At 46.4% G+C, this 18100-nt stretch overlaps 1 protein-coding gene across 14 annotated transcripts in view; it reads right to left on the bottom strand.

Annotated features, from left to right (window-relative positions):
• The window catches only part of APBB2 (amyloid beta precursor protein binding family B member 2), a 329929-nt gene that overhangs the window by 16616 nt on the left and 295213 nt on the right, over window positions 1–18100 (bottom strand). Inside the window, exon 1 of one of the 14 annotated variants that reach the window (XM_006129489.3) lies at window positions 5269–6055. The exons of the other annotated variants lie outside the window; for them this stretch is intronic. Coding sequence (XP_006129551.1) covers window positions 5269–5312 — 44 coding nt within the window. The 5' untranslated portion in view covers window positions 5313–6055. Of the gene's footprint in view, window positions 1–5268; window positions 6056–18100 lie in introns of those variants that run through there. 14 annotated transcript variants of the gene reach the window in all.

The following is an 18100-nucleotide window of genomic DNA, read 5'->3' as shown; positions in this document are numbered from 1 at the left end:
ATGTCTGAGCTGTCAGAGAACAGAATCAGTGGCTCAGCCAGAACAGCTAAATCAAGAAATATGCACTAACGTGACACAAGCACATACCTATGGAACACATTACCAGTCTCTGATGCTTTCTCTATTATGAGCTCATTCAACTTTCTAACAATGAAAACTCATTGCTTTTATAACCTATAAACTCAACAGCAATTGTAAATGCACAAGAAAATTTAAAAGAATAGTGTATTCAAAACATAAAGAACAAAGACAGATAAACAAGAGGGAAAATAAAGTGCTTTTCTACAAAGATTTATATTCAGCTTCTAAAATGCTAGAAAAATAAGACAGCAAATTAGCAGAAGAAAAGCTTTATTTCAAAGAATTAGAGAATGTTTAAAATATGCAGGCAGTAATTAGAAATACAATGCATACAGGAGATGTGTGTCAGCTGAGCATTACTCAAATTCAACTGACTGAACTATATTTCTGACCTCACTACTTCTCCAAGTGTTAAATAACTTTAAAGCAAACACCCTGTAACAAAAGCTTGTGTGCATAACACTAAGCACTCAGAGAGTACATGGCTAGGCTATCAGAGTGCTGAAGTTCTAATTCAGCCTCCCAGATATCCTGGGGGGCAGGCATGCTTATAAGTGGGACTCTAGGGTGCAGATGGCCCTGAAGTGTAGGCAGACCATACAGCAGCAGGAGTGAGGGGTGGCAGACACAATCCCAGCTAAGCAGCAGCTACCTTTTTCTGCAGCCTTCCACCCACATTTGTTTTCCCTCTCTCTCTCATCACATGCTGCCCACTCAGCACACGGTCACCAGCCTTTTCCTCTTTCTCAACACTCCTTATCAACTGCAAATTTCCCTCTTATTCCACACCCTCAAGAAAATGGCTGACTAGAATTAGACAAGACACCTCGAGCAGACCCCTAATCATCCCATCAGCCTGAAGACACACTTGAGTACCTTCCCCCCAAGAGAGGTGGCAATTACAAGTACAGGCAGTCCCCGGGTTACATGGATCCGACTTACATCGGATTTACAAACGGGGTGAGGCAACCCTGCACTAGCTGCTTCCCCTCAGCAGACCAGGGAGACGCAAAGCTAGCGCCGCCCCCCCCCCCAGCAGACCAGGGAGACGCGGAGCGGCTTTTCTCAGCAGACACCTCAGCTTGAGAATAAAGGACTGAGGGAAGTGAGGTGTGGGAGAATAAAACTGACCTCTGGAGAAATGTTTGGCTAGAGTTTCCCCTACACTATGTACCAGTTCCGACTTACATACAAATTCAGCTTAAGAACAAACCTACAGTCCCTATCTTGTACGTAACCTGGGGACTGCCTGTACCTGCATCCAGCAACACCGCCACCAAGATAGGAGCCTTATCCCCTTTTTGTCAGTGCACAGTGGGTCAAATCACTAGCTCAGGGATGGGGAACCCGGCAGCAGCGTGAGCTGGCATTGGTGCTCTCGTCACACATGGAGCGCTGTGGCTGGAGTGCGAGAGCTGGCTCTCCGCTATGGGGCAGAGGGAGGAGGAGTTCCAAGCCATTGGGCCCAATCAAGACAAGCCATGGGCCACATTGGTCTGCAGACTCTTCCTGGCAAGGAGGAGGTAGCGCTCCCTGCAGGCACTGTCCTCTCTTGCCCCCACTGGCTGGCAATGGGGGAAGGAGGTGCCTGCAGCACACAGCTGTACAAAAACGACAGTGCCCCCTGGGAGTTGTGCCAGGTAGGCACCCAATCCCCTGCACCCTCCCAACCAGACCCTGCACCCCCACCCCACTCCTGTACCTTCCCTCCTGCTGAGACCTTATACTCCTACCCCTAAGCTTGTTCCCCGACAGCTGCCTTCTGGACACTGAATCCCTCATCTCTGGCCTCACCCGAGAGTTTAGGGAGGTCCTAAAAAATCTATTAGTCTCAGGCTCCCAGAAGAGTTAATCTGGTCCTGGGGTAAAGCCTGAGCCTCGGCACTTCCCCCCACCTTTTGGGGCTAGAGACTGAGGAGGGTGAGGTATTTTCCCCCCCTATTTCTCTTCTGGGGGGCAAGTCAGTGAAGGTGGTTTTTTTTTTTTTTTTTTTTTTTGCTTCTTGTGTGTGTTGCTCCCAACTGATTTTGTTGTGGAACAGTGGCCCCCAACCCAAAAAAAATTCCCCACCTCTGCATTAGCTGATGTAAATGACTAAAGTTCCTTTCTGACCCAGTATCGGAAAAAGAAAACTGGACTAAAAACTCCAGGCATATTGCATTCACTACATGTAGGGTTGTCAGTCCTCTAGGATTGTCTTGGAGTCTCCAGGAACTAAAGATTACTCTTTAATTAAAATTATTTCATCATGTGATAAAGTCTCTAGGAATATGTCCAACCAAAATTGGCAACCCAAGCTATGACTCAAGATGAACTGAGAGAAAGGAATATACTTCACTAGGGTTGCCAGTGTCCTGTTTTTGACCAAAATGCCCCATAGGAAAGGGATCCTGGTGTCTTTGGTTGACACTGCCAACAGGGCTGTTAAAAGTCTGCTCCGTGACACAGCAGAGGCATGGGACTAAGGCAGACAGAGAGGTGCCTTACTCTCCCACCCCACAAGTGTTGAATCTGCAGCTCCCACTGGCCATGAACCCCAACCAATTGGAGCTGCAGGGGTGATGCCTGTAGGCAGGAGAGCAGCACACAGAGCCTCCCTAGCTGCCCAAACCCCATACCCCAGCCCCTTGCCCCAGCCTGGAGTCCCCCCTTTCACCTCAACCCCCTCATACACAGCCCCACCATAGAGCTAGGGTTGCCAACTTTGACAGGAGCTATTCTGGCAGATTTCCTCCCCTCCCCCCCATATGACGTAATGTCGTTTTCTTAAAATATCTTATTAAAATCTTCAGGATTGATTTCAGGTCACCAGGAGATTAATGCTGATTCTGGGAGACTCCAGACCAATCCTGGAGGGTTGGCGTCCTTACCCAGAGCCCACCAGCGAGAGCTCCCATCCCCATGAACCCTAATCTAGAGTCCTCTCCCATACCATGAATCCCTCATTTCTGGTCCCATCCCAAGACAATACCCCAAGCTGGTTTAATCAACCACCCCGGAAGTCCACCCCCTACAGCGTGGAGACCTGTGTTCCCTGTAAGCTGAATGCATGGGCAGCTACTCAGGGGAGATTCAGGTGCCACCCAGCTAATTATCACAGTGCCTGCCCCCTAGCAGCATGTGTTTCTACTGGTGGCACACATCCACACATGCCTTGGTGCACATAAAAACATCTATTCTGCCCATGGATGGAAAAAATTAAAAGGGAACACTGTCAAAGACCCCTACTATACTACTATACTCCAAATCCCTCTTGCCCAGTGAAAGTGAGGGAGAATGGGAGAGAATGCGCAAAGGAGGAAGCAGGGATGGAGCAAGCAGGGGGTGGGGCCCAAAGAAGAGACAAGGCAATTAGACAGTTGGGCAACCCTGTATTTAACTCTGCTATTTTTGAAAAATTAGCAACTATGGGGAAAAAATGAACTGAATGCTCCATAAAAGCCATCATAAATGGTTTTATCATCATTATACCTTCTAAGGAGGCCAATCAAGCCTGATGATGCAGACCTGAAGACTTTGTAGGCACCATATTTGTAATCAGTTAGGTTTCTCCAACCACTCAAAACATCTTTTATTAGCTTCCCACTATAAAGTATTCTTGTAACATTCTTTCATAAGTATTAATACCACCATTGTTTGCAGCAGACCTATCATATCCTTCATGGAAAACTCCAGAAACAATAGATGCACTTTTTCTTTGTCCCATGACATTCCATTTGGATACAATAGAGTTGAAAAGTGTTAAAAATCACTATTTTTCTCCCCCCAGAAAATTTAATTTTCCTCCCAAAGATCACTAGATCTGGCCTGTGTTTCTGCCAAGGCAACAGCAGTCATTTTGCTGGGAATGTTTGGGAGCTGCCAGAAGCTGTGACTAGGGAACGCAGGGGAATCTGTGAGAGAGCCAAGCTAGGCTGGGCTTCTCCCTCAGAACGTCTCTTCCACCTCCCAATCTGGCACACGATCCCAGCATCTCTGTCTCCCTTTCCCTCCGGAGCGAGAAAGAGGCCAAGCTAAATTCCCTTCCTCACATTCCCATACTTTAGGACAGTGGTTTTCAAACTGGCAGCTTTGACCACAAAGTGGGTCATGACTCCATTTCAATGCTGTAACCATGGCTGTCATTAGATTTGCTGGGGCCCAGGACTAAAGCCAAAACCCAAAAGCCCCCCAGCGCAGGTTGAAGCCAAAGCACGAAGGCACTCTGCCTGGGGCCGAAGACTTTGGGCTCCAGTTTTGGCCTCTCTCCTCCTGATGGGGCTCTGGCCCTCTGCCCAGGGTGACATGGCTCGAGCAGGCTCAGGCTTTGGCCCCACTTTTGGGGGCATCATTGGAGATGCAGCTCACCCACTCATGCCATGGCTCACGAAGCCCTACCACAACCACCTGGACCCTAGCAGCAAACAATTCAATGCACACCTCAACCCGGCCCACATGCAAGTGGAATTCGCCTTCAGGCACCTGAAGGTGCGGTTCAGGTGCCTCCTGACCCACCTTGACTTGAGGGAGCACAACATCCCCAAGATGGTCGCGGTGTGTTGTGTTCTCCACAACACCGTGGAGAGAAAGAGGGAGGCCTTCCTCCTTGGGTGGGGGGCAGAGGCTGCCCATGAAGGGAAGGCCTTTGAGCAGCTGCAGACAGCTTCTATCCACCAGGCACATCAGGCCGGGGTGCACATCCGGGAGGCCCAGAGGGAGAGTCTCTCTGAAGGAGCCCAGTAACTCTCCCCAGGGCTTCCCCAGTAGGGGCCTGTGCTATCCCCCCCTATTTCCCACCACAACCCCTTCCTTCCCTGTACTCCCAATAAAGACACCAGTTTTGAGTGAAACAACCAAATCTTTGTATTTTTTTTCAAACAAAAGTAAATGTGGAAGAGCACGGCTGAGAACCTGGAGGACGACTCAGGCCTGGGGGGTGGCGTGTGGGGTGGCTGGTGGAACCACTTCAGGTGGAGGGACCTCGGCGAACTCGGAGGTGGCTGGGGCCTGAGACCATGTGGGGAGGGGGGATAGGTAGGATGAGAGGCTGGGGCGGGGTCAGGGATGGCAGAGGGTGCTGGAGGAGGGGGCATAGGCATGGCAGGGAGAGCTAGAATGGAAAGGGCTAGAGTGGGGACAGGAACCAGATGTGCCAGCACTTCCCCAATGGTCACACATGCAGTTGCACCACTTGGCATCATCCCGGACCTTTTGGGCCAGGGTTTGTTGCATGTCACACAGGACGGCCACATGCTTCCTCATAAGGTCCTCATGGACACGCCTGCGCTTGCGGCTCCCCTGGGGTTCAGGCAGCTGCCTCTGATGGTGTGAATCACCCCTCACTGACAGCTGGTCCATCTGTGGAAGAAAAGAGGAAGAGGTCAATGCAGACGTCAACGTCTGAGGCTGTGCCCTCCTCTGTGAGCAGCGAGCAACAGTCCTCGGGCCAGAGGACGGTGATGTCCTGTGAGCCAGGCCATGTGTGGCCTGCACAGCAGGCCGTGCCTCACAGGGGCCCCGAGGTGCCTGGGGACCACGCTTTCCACTTCCCTTCACCCTATTCCACGGACAAGCAGGCAAGGGAAGTGTCCAGCCACGATGCGATTCCATGGACGGGAGAGGGGCCTGGAGCAGCCTGGCCCTCCATAGGGGTTATGCACACACTTGCGCCTGGCAGCACTGTCCACGAGAGCAGGTGGTTCCTTGAGCATGCAGGCATGGCCCTGTGCTGTGTGCAGCACTCCTCAGAGTGCATAGGGTTGTGCATGTGCCCAGCCTGCTTCCAGTGGTGTCTAGTGGTGGGAGGACATCCCCCCCGAGGGGTCAGACATGTGCAGGGCCTCCCCGCAGCCTGTGAGCCCAAGCCCATGGATGCTCCGGGACTAGCTCCTGAGGCCACGTGGTGCAAACTGCTGCTGCATGTGCTTGCACATGCATAGAGTGCAGCATGCTGTCCGGGCCGAGCAGACCGAGCGACGATTGCACCCCATCCCCTCTGCTCCCGCCTCCCCCACCCTTTGTGTGTGTGGAAAACTGAAAGCACTCACCTGATGATCCCTCCTTGGCCAGGGCCTGGGATACTGGCTCCAGGGTGAGGGTGACCGTACTGGCCGCGTCCTCCTCCTCCTCCTCCTCCTCAAGGAGCTCCAGCCAGGGAACCATGGGTGTCTCTAGCCCCGAATCCACCAGTACAGGTGGGGAAAGGGCTTCACCACCCCCCAGGATTCTTAATATGGGCATGAGTGTGGTTCTCCAGCGGAGCGAGAATTGTGCTCCCTGAGCCTGGCATATTCTTGGTGCAGCTCCTTGACCTTGCTCCTGACTTGGTGCGAGGGCGATGTCCCCTCTTGGCCAAAGCCTCGGCCATCCGGCCATAAATGTCAGCATTCCGCCTCCATGAGTGGAGATCCTGCAGGGTCTCCTCCTCCCCCCAGAGCTTGAGGGACAGGATCTCCGCCCTGGACCAGGAGGGTGCATAGCGTTTGGTGCCCCTGGGTGGGTCCTGAGAGCCCTGGTGCTGCTCCCTGTGAGGGCCAGGGGAGTTTCAGGGGGCTTGTTGCTCGGCCATACTTCCGATTTATATGGCAGGGAAAGCCGTGCAAGTCAAGGTGCTACTCCAGGCCTGGCTTCCTGCCACAAGGCTTGTCCAGGGTCCCCACAGCTTTAAGAGCTGCCAGGAGATAGGAACTATAGAGTTGTGATTAGTATGGATGGAGCATCCACCAGGGCACCTGTGTTATTTCCTGAAGGCCTCTTCTTTCGGAAAATGTATTCTTCCTCATAGAAAGAGATTTACCTCTGTCAGAAACCCCTCTCTGTTTCGATTTTCTTTCAAAACAACGTGATTGCAGTGTGGATGTAAGAGAAGTGTGGTTTTTTTTAAAGGAAAAATGGCTGGTTTTCAAAAAAACCCTCTACAATTTAGACATACCCTGAGGGGACTAAGCATAAGCAAAAAATCCCATGTGTTTGGCATGGGTTGGCTCTAATGGACTTGCAGACCCTGTTTATTACAGAAGTTTTTATTACCTTTTCAAACTTAAGACTAACTCATTTGGATGTATGCAACGATTACCTGATTTAACTTTGTAAATCATTCTCTTACTTCCTTTTCCTGGTTAATAAATCTTTAGATAGTTTATTATAGGATAATAGCACTGTCTTCAGGGTGACATTTAAGGTACAAATTACCTGAGGTAACTGATTAGTCCTTTGGCACAGGGGGTAATCTGAATATTATTGTGATTTTTGGTAGAAGGGACCATCTGTCACAAAGCTAGGTGACAAGATAGACTGTAATATCCAACGGGTCGTCAGCTGCACATGGATCATACCTAGCCCCCTCAAAGTCTATTCCTCTAGGATACTTACATGCATAATGCTAAGCATGTGCAGAAGTGTTTGCAGGGTTGAGACCAGAATTCCTGTTTCTGCTTAAGCAAAAAAGGGACAAGAACTATTTCATTGTAGAAAAATCTGTAAGGCTCCTAGATTACAACCACCGCCATAAATCAGTTATTCTGTGATTTGCTATAAAATGAATATTCACCTTAGCCTGCAATGAAAATTTCTATAATTCTGCATGTATCCTATGCTCCATCTAATGGGAATTTACAGTACATATTAACTGGGATTGAATAGTGTTTTCAAACAGAAGCCATAAAAAAGACTGTCCAGAAAAATGGGTGCAATTTCCACCCTTCCTCCCCACCATACGATTGTACCTTGGCTCTGCTGTACAGCTGAAAATACAGGAGAATCCAATTAGGATGCCCTGATGCTTATTATTAATGGACAAGACCTTTTTTTCTTTAATAAAAATGGTACTGAATAGAAGTGGGACAATAAAAACAAATATTTCATCTTTATTTCAGTAAAGTTCTATATTAATTGGCCATAGCTTGCCTATTTAACACCTGGTTAGGCATCACTTAGCCACTAAACATTAGGTGAATGTGATTATGCTAAATGGAGTTTATGCTAATACTACCCTGTTTGAACTGCAGTCATTGCCTCTCAGTATTAAACTGAAGCCCTGGGAGACATCCCAGTTAAACTCACCATGACAGCATGGTATGTATTGTACTACCTTTCTAATGTAAAGTTTCACATTTTGAACAGTGTACAGGCAGTCCCCAAGTTACGCGGATCCGACTTCTGTCGGATCCGCAGTTACGAACGGGGATTTTCTCGCCCTGGAGGACTGGAGTGGCGGGACGCCTGGTCCCGCTGCCCGCCTCCTCTGGGGCGAGAAAAGCTGCTCCCCATCTCCTTGGTCTGCTGGGGGAGCCAGCAGACCAGGGAGACGGGGAGCAAAGCGGTGGAGGACCCGGGCCGGACCCGCGGCGCTTCCAGCTGATCTGGAAGCGCCGCGGGTCCGGCCCGGGTCCTCCGCTGCTTTGCTCAGCGTCTCCCTGGTCTGCAGACAAGAGAGATGCTGAGCAAAGCGGCGGAGGACCCGGGCCGGACCCACGACGCTTCCAGCTGATCTGGAAGCGCCACGGTCCGGCCCGGGTCCTCCGCAGTTTGCTCCGCGTCTCCCTGGTCTGCTGGGGGGGGGGGGACGCAGCTAGTGCCCCCCCCCCCCCAGCAGACCAGGGAGACGTGGAGCAAAGCCCGGGGCCTGTGGTAGAGCAGGTGGGGCGCTGCCGGTTGGTCTCGCAGCACCGCTCCTTGGCGCTACTGGACCAACCCGGCAGCACCCCAGCTGCTCTGCCCCAGGAGTCCTGATTCAGCCTCTGGTGATCAGTTTCAGCAGCGGCTGAATCAGGACGCCTGGGGCAGAGCAGCTGGGGTGCTGCTGGGTTAGTCCAGTAGCGCCGAGGAGCGGCCGAGCTACTGGACCAACCCAGCAGCACCCGAGCTGCTCGCTCTGCCCCAGGCGTCCCCAAGTCAGCCTCTTCTGAAACTGACCAGCGGCTGACTACAGGAAGCCCGAGGCAGAGTTGCTCTGCCCCGGGCTTCCTGGAATCAACTGCTGATCAGTTTCAGCAGCAGCTGACTTGGGGACGCCTGGGGTTCTTAAGTTGAATCTGTATGTAAGTCAGAACTGGCGTCCAGATTCAGCCGCTGTTGAAACTGATCAGTTTCAACAGCGGCTGAATCTGGACGCCAGTTCCGACTTACATACAGTTTCAACTTAAGAACAAACCTACAGTCCCTATCTTGTACGTAACTGAATTTTTTGTATGCATAGAGGTAAGGGTTTAGGGTCAGATCTTCAGCTAATGGGAACTGGCACAGCCTTATTCAATCCATTGGTGTTACATTTTATTTGCATGAACCTTCACACTGCAGCGCTTTTCGAGACAAAATACCATCTCAATTATTTTAGGAAGTTTCTGAATATATATGGGGACTTCAGCTCTGGAGGGGCTCTCTCCAAGGGGAAGGTGCATGATGAGATAGTATTGGAAAGTACAGTGAAGCATCACAGAGGGCTTTATTTTCTAGGTAAGTCATTTTTCATAATTGCTAAAGTAATGTAAAATATATTAGTGTGCCTTTAAATCTCTGAACAATCCCTTTGATTCAAACATGTAACTTGGATAAACATTTACTTTAGTGTATTACTATTTAGATATTTTAGATGTCAATCCTACCTTTGTGCATACAAGTGAAAGATAAAGCCTTCACTTGTAAGGAATATTTAAATAACTGATAAAGAAATGAAACTGAGGTGTTGAAAGTTCTCCTGCACATTTAATTGAAGATGGCAGCAAATACCAGAACATTGTCTTCAGTGAGATTTGCCTTATTGAACAGTTGGGAGTAAAAGCTTCCCTTTGTTCTTTATTACTCAGACAGAAAAAAAAGTAATCACAGTATGTTCACAACTGGCGAAGCAGATCACAGCACACTTTTGTCAATGTTAGCCTAGAATGATCATCACTTCTTACATGCATGAAATGTACATTAGCTTGCAAAGCCATAATCACCACGAAAGTTCAAACATTTCCCTAGGCCAGTGCTTTCTAAAGAATTGATTAAAAACCAGTCAAGCTTGTAAAATAGCCTCATTATATTCCTTGAAGTACACCCAAGGAACTGTCCTCATCTCTAAACTATCTCCCTTCCATCCTGTTCCAATCCCAGAGCCTTGCTATCTAGAAGAACAAATGAAACTGGACTGAGGCCAAAACCTAATTCTTACTTGCGGAATACAATTCTACCAGTGAAAAACTGCTGCCTGACTGTAGACTTTAAGCTGAAAAGCAAATGGTAATAATAAAGTAGAATAATACTGTACATGTTCCAATACAACAGAAAGTATTGTAGAGAATTCTTAATAACAACTCTGAACAACATGCAGATAAAAAGTTTATATGACAGTTTAAATAACTTGGAGGACAATTCACCATCCCAAACACTGATGAAGAGAGTAATTTCAGTATTGCCAACTCTCATGATAATTTTTCTTCAACTCCCAGCTCTTAGTGTCATGTAATTATGAGAGAATCTGAACTTCTATTTCAAAAGAAAGGTTTCTAGTTCGCATAGCTGCAGAGAAGAGCTGGAAAATATCAACCCTAAATGCTCAAACATTAGAAGGTGCATACAAAGAACCTGATCCCCCACCCCCAAATCTCATAATTTGCTGCTAGTCACATGTTTTGGGGGAGCCTGACTCATGATTTTAGAATGTATGGTGTTGGCAATACTGTCATTACTGGATTAAAAATGTGATCAGGTACAGGATTAGTTTACTTCACTACTGTTTAGCTTTTGTAATACAATGATGTCAGATGCTGGCACTGCCTGGTAAATGCTAGGCAGATAAACATGGAGAATGATGGGAGAAATGAAAATCATTTACCTCTCTCTGAATCCAGGAAAGCATGAAGAAACAGAGCAGAAAGAGCAAATTAGAAGGCATTCACAATGAGACAGGACTGTTCCCAGCAGTACTGTTAATTTAACATTCAATATTCCTTTTCTGCTTAGCTTACCTAGGCTGCAACTATTTCCTTTTAGCAGTTATTTTGGTTGAATCCTGTGATGCTGAAGTTTGTATTTTTGGAAACATACAATGAAGCCAAGAGGCATCAGCTGAATTTAGAGAGGCAGCACAGGCATATCAACATTGGGAGATAATCAAGCTTAAAATATCACATACAAATATGGGAAACAGTCAACACACATGAAAAAGTTATGCAGACTTTGTTTCCAAAAAGGAGCTGCTGTTTAAACAGATAACAAACCATTCATGTGTTTCAAAAACATGCCTTACACAGTGGTACTATTAAACTCTTGATTGCTCAAACTTAAAGAGTTTGTAAATCTGCTTTCATTTTCACAATCTGGGTTGAAAATGTCCTTTAAAATGGAAGCCAAATTAAGTCTTCCCCATCTGTGGGATTTTCCAGAACCCTTGTGATTTAGGAACACAAGTAGCATTGAAAGTCAGTGTAAGAAGTAAAGTCACTGGAGCTCTGTTGAAAGTTATACCCTGTAAAACATCCAGGACTGAATTATGCCCTATCTGCCCTGTGCAACCCTGTAGAAGTCAATTAGTGTAAATCAGCACAGATTTTATCTTCAAAAGATGTTTTACAATACTAAACCAATGTAATTTAAACTAAGCTTGTATTTTATTTCCCAGGTACAACCCAATAGCTCTCAACAGGTAGAGAGAGGACAGGGGAGAAAGGAAGGGAAAGAGCAGGCAGAAGCAGACAAGATATGGCTAGCATATTCCCTGACTTGTCTTGCCTCTTGTTCTTCATGCTTCACTAGATTTTGCAGGATCCACTTAGCCAGAGAGCTGCTATTGCTGAGTGCCAAGCTAGAGCTGCTGACACTTTTTAGTGCTGCTTTCAAGTCCCATGCTGCTCAGAACAGCAGTAATTACTGTTATGCTCCCCTGTCTTTTCCAGGCCTACACTGATGCTGGAGCTGATAGTTACTGGCTAATAGAGCTACCTCCAGTTATGGACCTTCAGTAGGAAAAAGATGTGCTCTGACCTCATGCTAGCTAACACAGAAATGAACACAGGGCAAAAGCCCAGTGAAGACAAGGCAGTTTGTAGTTTTAACAAGTGTCAGCAGTTTGAGGTAAAGACTATGGGGGCAAGGACTAGTATTTATCTTGGCCTGCCATTGCAGACACGTTAAATACTTGCAAAACTGACAGCCTAACTTTCTCTTTAAACACATCCCTAACATCCAGGGACCTGCAGCCCAGGCCATCTCCCATCAGAATCTAATAAGACTCACGTGCATGTGGCAAATGTTCACGGGGCCTTGTCTTCATAACTGTTCTAAGCAAATTTTGTTTGCAATCCTGGCTATTTACTCACTTCCTAACATCCCTAATGCCTAATTCAATGCATTTGTACAAATCAGATATTTGCACATTTGATATACTGAGATGTTTACTATTTAGATGCTATTTTTATCACGCTCCCTCTAAATTGGTCTCTCTTTCTTCAGCATTATCTGTGGTAATACTCTGTTGTACTCACATTAGATATATGGCCAAATGTAGGGCATGCTCACTGGATGGGAGATACTATCCTGACTCTGAGAGATTTGGAGGGTCATGGTGGGTTATCAGATGAACACGAGCTCCTACTGCAACGCTGTGGGCAAAAGTGCTAATGCAGTCCATGATTGATTCCTGCCCTATTTTCCATTTTGAAGAGAAACAGATTGCTCTTGAATGAAGCAGATGTTAAAGAGCTGCTACAAAGCTCAATACAGGGATTTAAATTATCTTTGTGGCTGTATTCTGATTATGATATAACTGAAAAATGTTTCATTTCGAGAATCATCAGATTCATCAGTGCAATAGTCTTCAATATCAACAGGGTTCAACCTGTGGCACTGGGAATTACTTGGCCCTTGAGATGCTACACTGTGGTCCCTTAGGGCAATGAAGTTGAGAAGACAATCTGTATTTGATCACAAATGGAAAAACTATGTTTCCTCAGCTGCACTGGGTATTTTTCAAATGGAAGAGTATGAATCAACCCCATTGATTTGGGTAGGATATTGTAGGAGAGTTTCAATGGAATTTAGGAATGGTATCTCTTCAATATCCAACAGCAGCAGATTCCATCCACTAGCCTTCTCTCTCTCTTCAATCATCAGTGATTCTGCCCATTCCTCTTCCCCATCTACAAGCACAGTCCAATAACCTACTGATTGTATCTCACTAACTATACAGGAACCTCACTGTGCTTATCAAAATCCTTTCAACAATTCAGAGATTTAAATTAGCTCCTAGTGTTTCTAATATAAAGAAGACTTAAAATAATTTTAAAAATGTTAATCAACGAAGAAAAATAATGTACATTTCATCTAAAAGTAATTAATGTATTTCTAATTAAAAATCTGAAAACTAAAAATGCTTACAATTCTGATTTTTTCTGTGAATAACCCCTGATTTTAAATTTCATATGAAAGGTTCACTCAAGTTGTCTCAGACCAAAAATGTAGATAACATTTTACATTTTAAATAATCCATAGGGGAAAAAAAAACAAGGCAAAATGTGAATCTTGGATATAGCAAAATTTAAACAAACAAGATAACTGCATGCAAACATTTTTATCTGCTAGTATGTAAATCCTTGAAATTGAATCCATTATGCAACCATTATGCAACATGAAATTTCACATATTTTAACAAGATAATTCCATCAAATGAAAAAGCCATGGAAGAGAAAGAAATAAAAGTACAAGAGAAATCACTACAAGGTGATAAAAATACAAACAAGTCAAGGGGAGGTCTAACTCACTTTTAAATCACTAGATTCCTTATTACAGTTTTCAAATTAATCCTACCTTGTAAGCTATGAATTAATCCACACACAAAAATCTGTATCTGTCTATGTTATTTCTTTCACACTTAAAATAACTTGGAGAGAGTCCATATGGAGCTAGTGCACATGACTTACGAGGAGAGGCTGATGGATTGGGGCTTACTTAGTCTTCCAAAAAGAAGAGTGGGGGTGGAGAGATTTGATAGCAGCCTTCAACTACCTGAAAGAGTATACCAAAGAGGATGGAGAGGCTTAGTGGTGACAGATGGCAGAACAAGGAGCAATGGTCTCAAGTTGCAGAGGGAAAGGTCTAGGTTAGATAATAGGAAAAACTATTTCACTAGGAGGGTGGTGAAGCACTGGAATTAGTTACCAAGGGGAAGAGGGGTGGAATCTTCATCCCTCAAGGTTTTTAAGTCCTGGCTTGAGAAAGCCCTGGATGGGATGATTTATTTGGTATTGGTCCTGCTTTTAGCACAGGGTTGGACTCAATGACCTCCTAAGGTCTCTTCTAACCCTACAATTCTAAAAATGGCTGAATGAATTCTCCTTAAACTTTTCAGAGTTTAAACTATTCACCTTAGACCTAAAAGCAAACATGGTAAGTTCTAATTCAAATGGCAGACTCCACTAAGGTTGTAAGTGCCCGAAAGCAGATGTTTAGAATGAATTGCCCAGCTCAGCTTTAGTTATGATGCTATAAGAGCAGCTGTAAGCATCCTGAGTGTAGTGTTCTAAGTAGGGAACCTTTCCAGTTATCTGAATTGCATGGGGAGCACAGTTTTTATTTGAGTAATCAGGATTTTGGCTATTCGAGAGGACAGGAATCATTCCACAGTAGAATGGGCTCCCCCACTGCTGGGAGCTCATCCTCCTGTAGCTCTGGTGACTCCCAATGCCTGCAAGTACAAGATGCAGGATGGAGTCGAGACCCCTGCCACTGATTCTGCTCTGCCCCATTAAGGCCACAGCCTTCCGGGGACACCGCACCAGCAGGGATCAGGTGTCACTGGCCCTGTGTCAGTGCAGGGAGCCCTCCGCAACTGCACTGCCATAGCTCCACTCACTCCCTCCCTGACAGAGGGCTCCCTGCACTGCCGCCATTCAAGCTAGCCTCCTCCTCCTCACAGTCCATACTGGGTGTGTCTACTCTAATACCCGAATCGCCACAATCAGAATCCATTCCTTGTCCAGCATGAGATAAATGGGGGAGCAGGATGCAACTGGGATCATTTTGAGGCTCAGTTAACAGGGTTTCAGATACATATGTGAATAGCATATTCCATACAGCTGCAATGGATTTTTAAAAAGAAGCAACTCATGCCCTCCCACAAACACACTCACAGGAGGGTGAGAAGAAACTGCCAGGATCCTACACAGAATTTCTGACACATCATTCCCGACACATCATTCCCTTGAGGGGAGAGAAGATTAAGGGACCCTCTGAGGAAGAAGAGGCAGCAGACGTCCAACCCTGCGGATCTTTAGGGACAGGACCATCATGTTCAGCAAGAGTCATAAAACTATGGAATCCTGACCTAGCAGCGCTCCAGCTGAGAAACTCATATTGGGTCTCAAGGAGAGAGTAAGAGCAAGAAGTATGGGGGAAAATAATGATACCATTGACACAGAACCTTCATCCAGGAGAGGTCCTCCATGGGAACATGTGAAGAAGCAGAGTAGATGACTGAGTGGCACTGAGGTTTTCTCACCTTGATTTAGTACCAGAGAGATTACGTCTGTGACTGATTAAAATTACTTCTGATCACAGCTGTAAAATATCCAACTTACAAATCATGCCTAAGCATTATTTAGCTATAGAGGTCAGTAACCTGAGGGTGAATAAACTGGTTGCAGAGGCAAAGGACAAATTTTAATATGATTTGTGACAGCTCTGGGGAGCCAAAGGCATCAATGAGAAGATTTGGGGGCAAGATGGAGAAATAAATGGGAGAAGGAGACATGATTGTGAGGAAAATCATTAGTGAGAGAGGGGCAGAACAACATAAAAAGAAATGACAGAATGGCTGTATACTTATTGGTTGAGTGCAAAGTGCCTGATTTTACACCTCTTATGCACAAAGTCAATGGGAGTTTCGTCAGCATAGAGATAGCAGGATCAATCCATAGAGTGGTTAAAATATTAAATAATTTACATTTTGCTCTAAATCCTCTTTTGCCTTTTCCAGATATTAAAGATATTTATCAAATTTATATTGTGTGTCAGATGATTGTGTATCTAACAAACAGAAAAGTGATAAGGGTAAAAACTACTTAAATAACTACTCATTTTTCATATATATAGATTTTCAAAATGACTCCCTCTCTAACTAGGGTTGTCAGGTGTCTGGTTTTGAACCGGACAGTCTGGTATTTGAGCTTTCTGTCTGGGAAACAAATTGAAAAAAATACCAGAAATATAAATGTCCAGTATTTTCTAATTAAGTTAGTTTTATTATCATCATGAGCAGGGCTTGACAAATAACACAATCTACTCGCCCGTGGTAGAGCCGGGTTCGGGCGATCTGCGCATGCACAGAATGATCTACGCATGCGCAGATTGCCGGACAGCGCAGCTGGCGAGTGAGGCTCGCCGCGGTTCAGCGAGCCCTGATCATGAGTATCAGTACATAGTTGCGTACTGCCTGGCTAGTAGACATGCTCACACTGCATGAGCGTGTCTACCAGCCAGGCAGTACTCAACTACACAGTAGAGAGGAGGGGGGTAGGGCGGGGCCAGGTGGGATGGAATCCCTAGGGCCAGACTCGCTTGTGAGCCCCACCAGGACGGTGTGCAGGACAGGCAGCACCCCGGGATCTGCATGCGCCCAGACCCACCCCACCCCCTGCTGGCAGGTCCCCCCCATCCCCACTCCCCCCAATTGTCTCCCAGCCAGCCCAGCTTCCCGCTAACCAGTACCCCCCTCCCTGGCCAGCCCTGCTCCCCCCGACACCCTCCCTACCAGCCCCACTCCCCCCGGCCAGCCCTGCTCCTCCCAACCCCGTCCCGGCCAGCCCCGCTTCCTGCCGTCTAGTTCCCACCCCCCTCGATCTTCCCTGGCCAACCCCACTGCCCCTAACCTCTTCCCAGCCAGCTCTGCTCGCCTCCCAGCCGGACCCTCCCCCCCCCAATCTGAGATCAAATGTGCCCGGTATTTTTTTTTAAACCATCTGGTAACCCTATCCCTAACCCCCAAAAAATTCAAAACTGGGTATTTCTCAATAATTTGTTTTTAAGGAAGGAAACATACTTTAGTTTTTAAAAATCAATGGCACCAGATGTAATGCATCAGCTACATTTGGATGTACAATTAGATGACTAAGCATGGTTACAAAAGGTGAATATGGCAATAGTGTGCTGTGGCCAGACAGACTAACCCCATATCATCCATCTTATTTGCCTCTCTGAAGCACAGGGCAGAGAAGGAGCAATAATATCAGCATAGTCTATGCTGGCTCATCTGATAATGAGAAGCTGAAACACAGATATGTAGATAGAGAGCAGCTAAGTCAATAAGCTGGCCTCGAGGCTGCGGCTGGCACCTATGTTGATTCGAACACACACAGTCCCAGGAAGAGGAATTTCCCACTGAGAAAACAATGTCCAGTACTTCAAAATTTAATCACCTCAATTCTCTCTTACAAGTGTAAATTAAGTTCACAACTCCCTTGTAAGAACTGGTCTCACAGCAGACAGACCAGCATCAATTGGCATGATAGATAAGAAAGAGAAATACGTGACCCCATGATTATAAAAGATGGGCCCAGCACACACTCACTTTGAGTGTCATTCTACCCTCTACCTGCTGGTCGGGTTAGGTGTTTGACCTCCCGAGGTTCTATGGGGACGCCCACCTCGTATTTTCGTCTTTCCTAGGAATTGAGGGACCGGCCCTGGCCTGACATGCTGGAGTCGAGAGGCACAGAAGGGGGTAAAAATGGTACCTGGATGTGGTCCTCTGTCTTAAGTGTCCACATAGCAAGAGTAAGCTGTTACTTGGTACCATTATTTCTATTTTTCTATCTTTATCTTCTTTGTAACCATTTTAAGACCTATATTTTGCTAATAGTTAAGAAATAGAACAATAGCCATTGCAACCATATGATTTATAAGCTTCCTCAATAAACCTGTAACTGTTTAAGCTTTAACCTGCCTCCTTCAGTTGCTGTAACAGAACCAAGCACAATTTAAAAGAACTTCAGCCGGTCTAAAGGGACAGTTATAGGAAGAGCTTGGGCGTTTGGATCTGTGTCACTCCCAGGTGACAGGATCCACT

This window comes from Pelodiscus sinensis, chromosome 5 (genome assembly GCF_049634645.1).
Source record: "Pelodiscus sinensis isolate JC-2024 chromosome 5, ASM4963464v1, whole genome shotgun sequence".
Lineage (NCBI taxonomy): Eukaryota > Metazoa > Chordata > Testudines > Trionychidae > Pelodiscus > Pelodiscus sinensis.
Note: the sequence above shows the minus strand (reverse complement) of the source record. Positions and strands in the feature narration are given on the sequence as shown.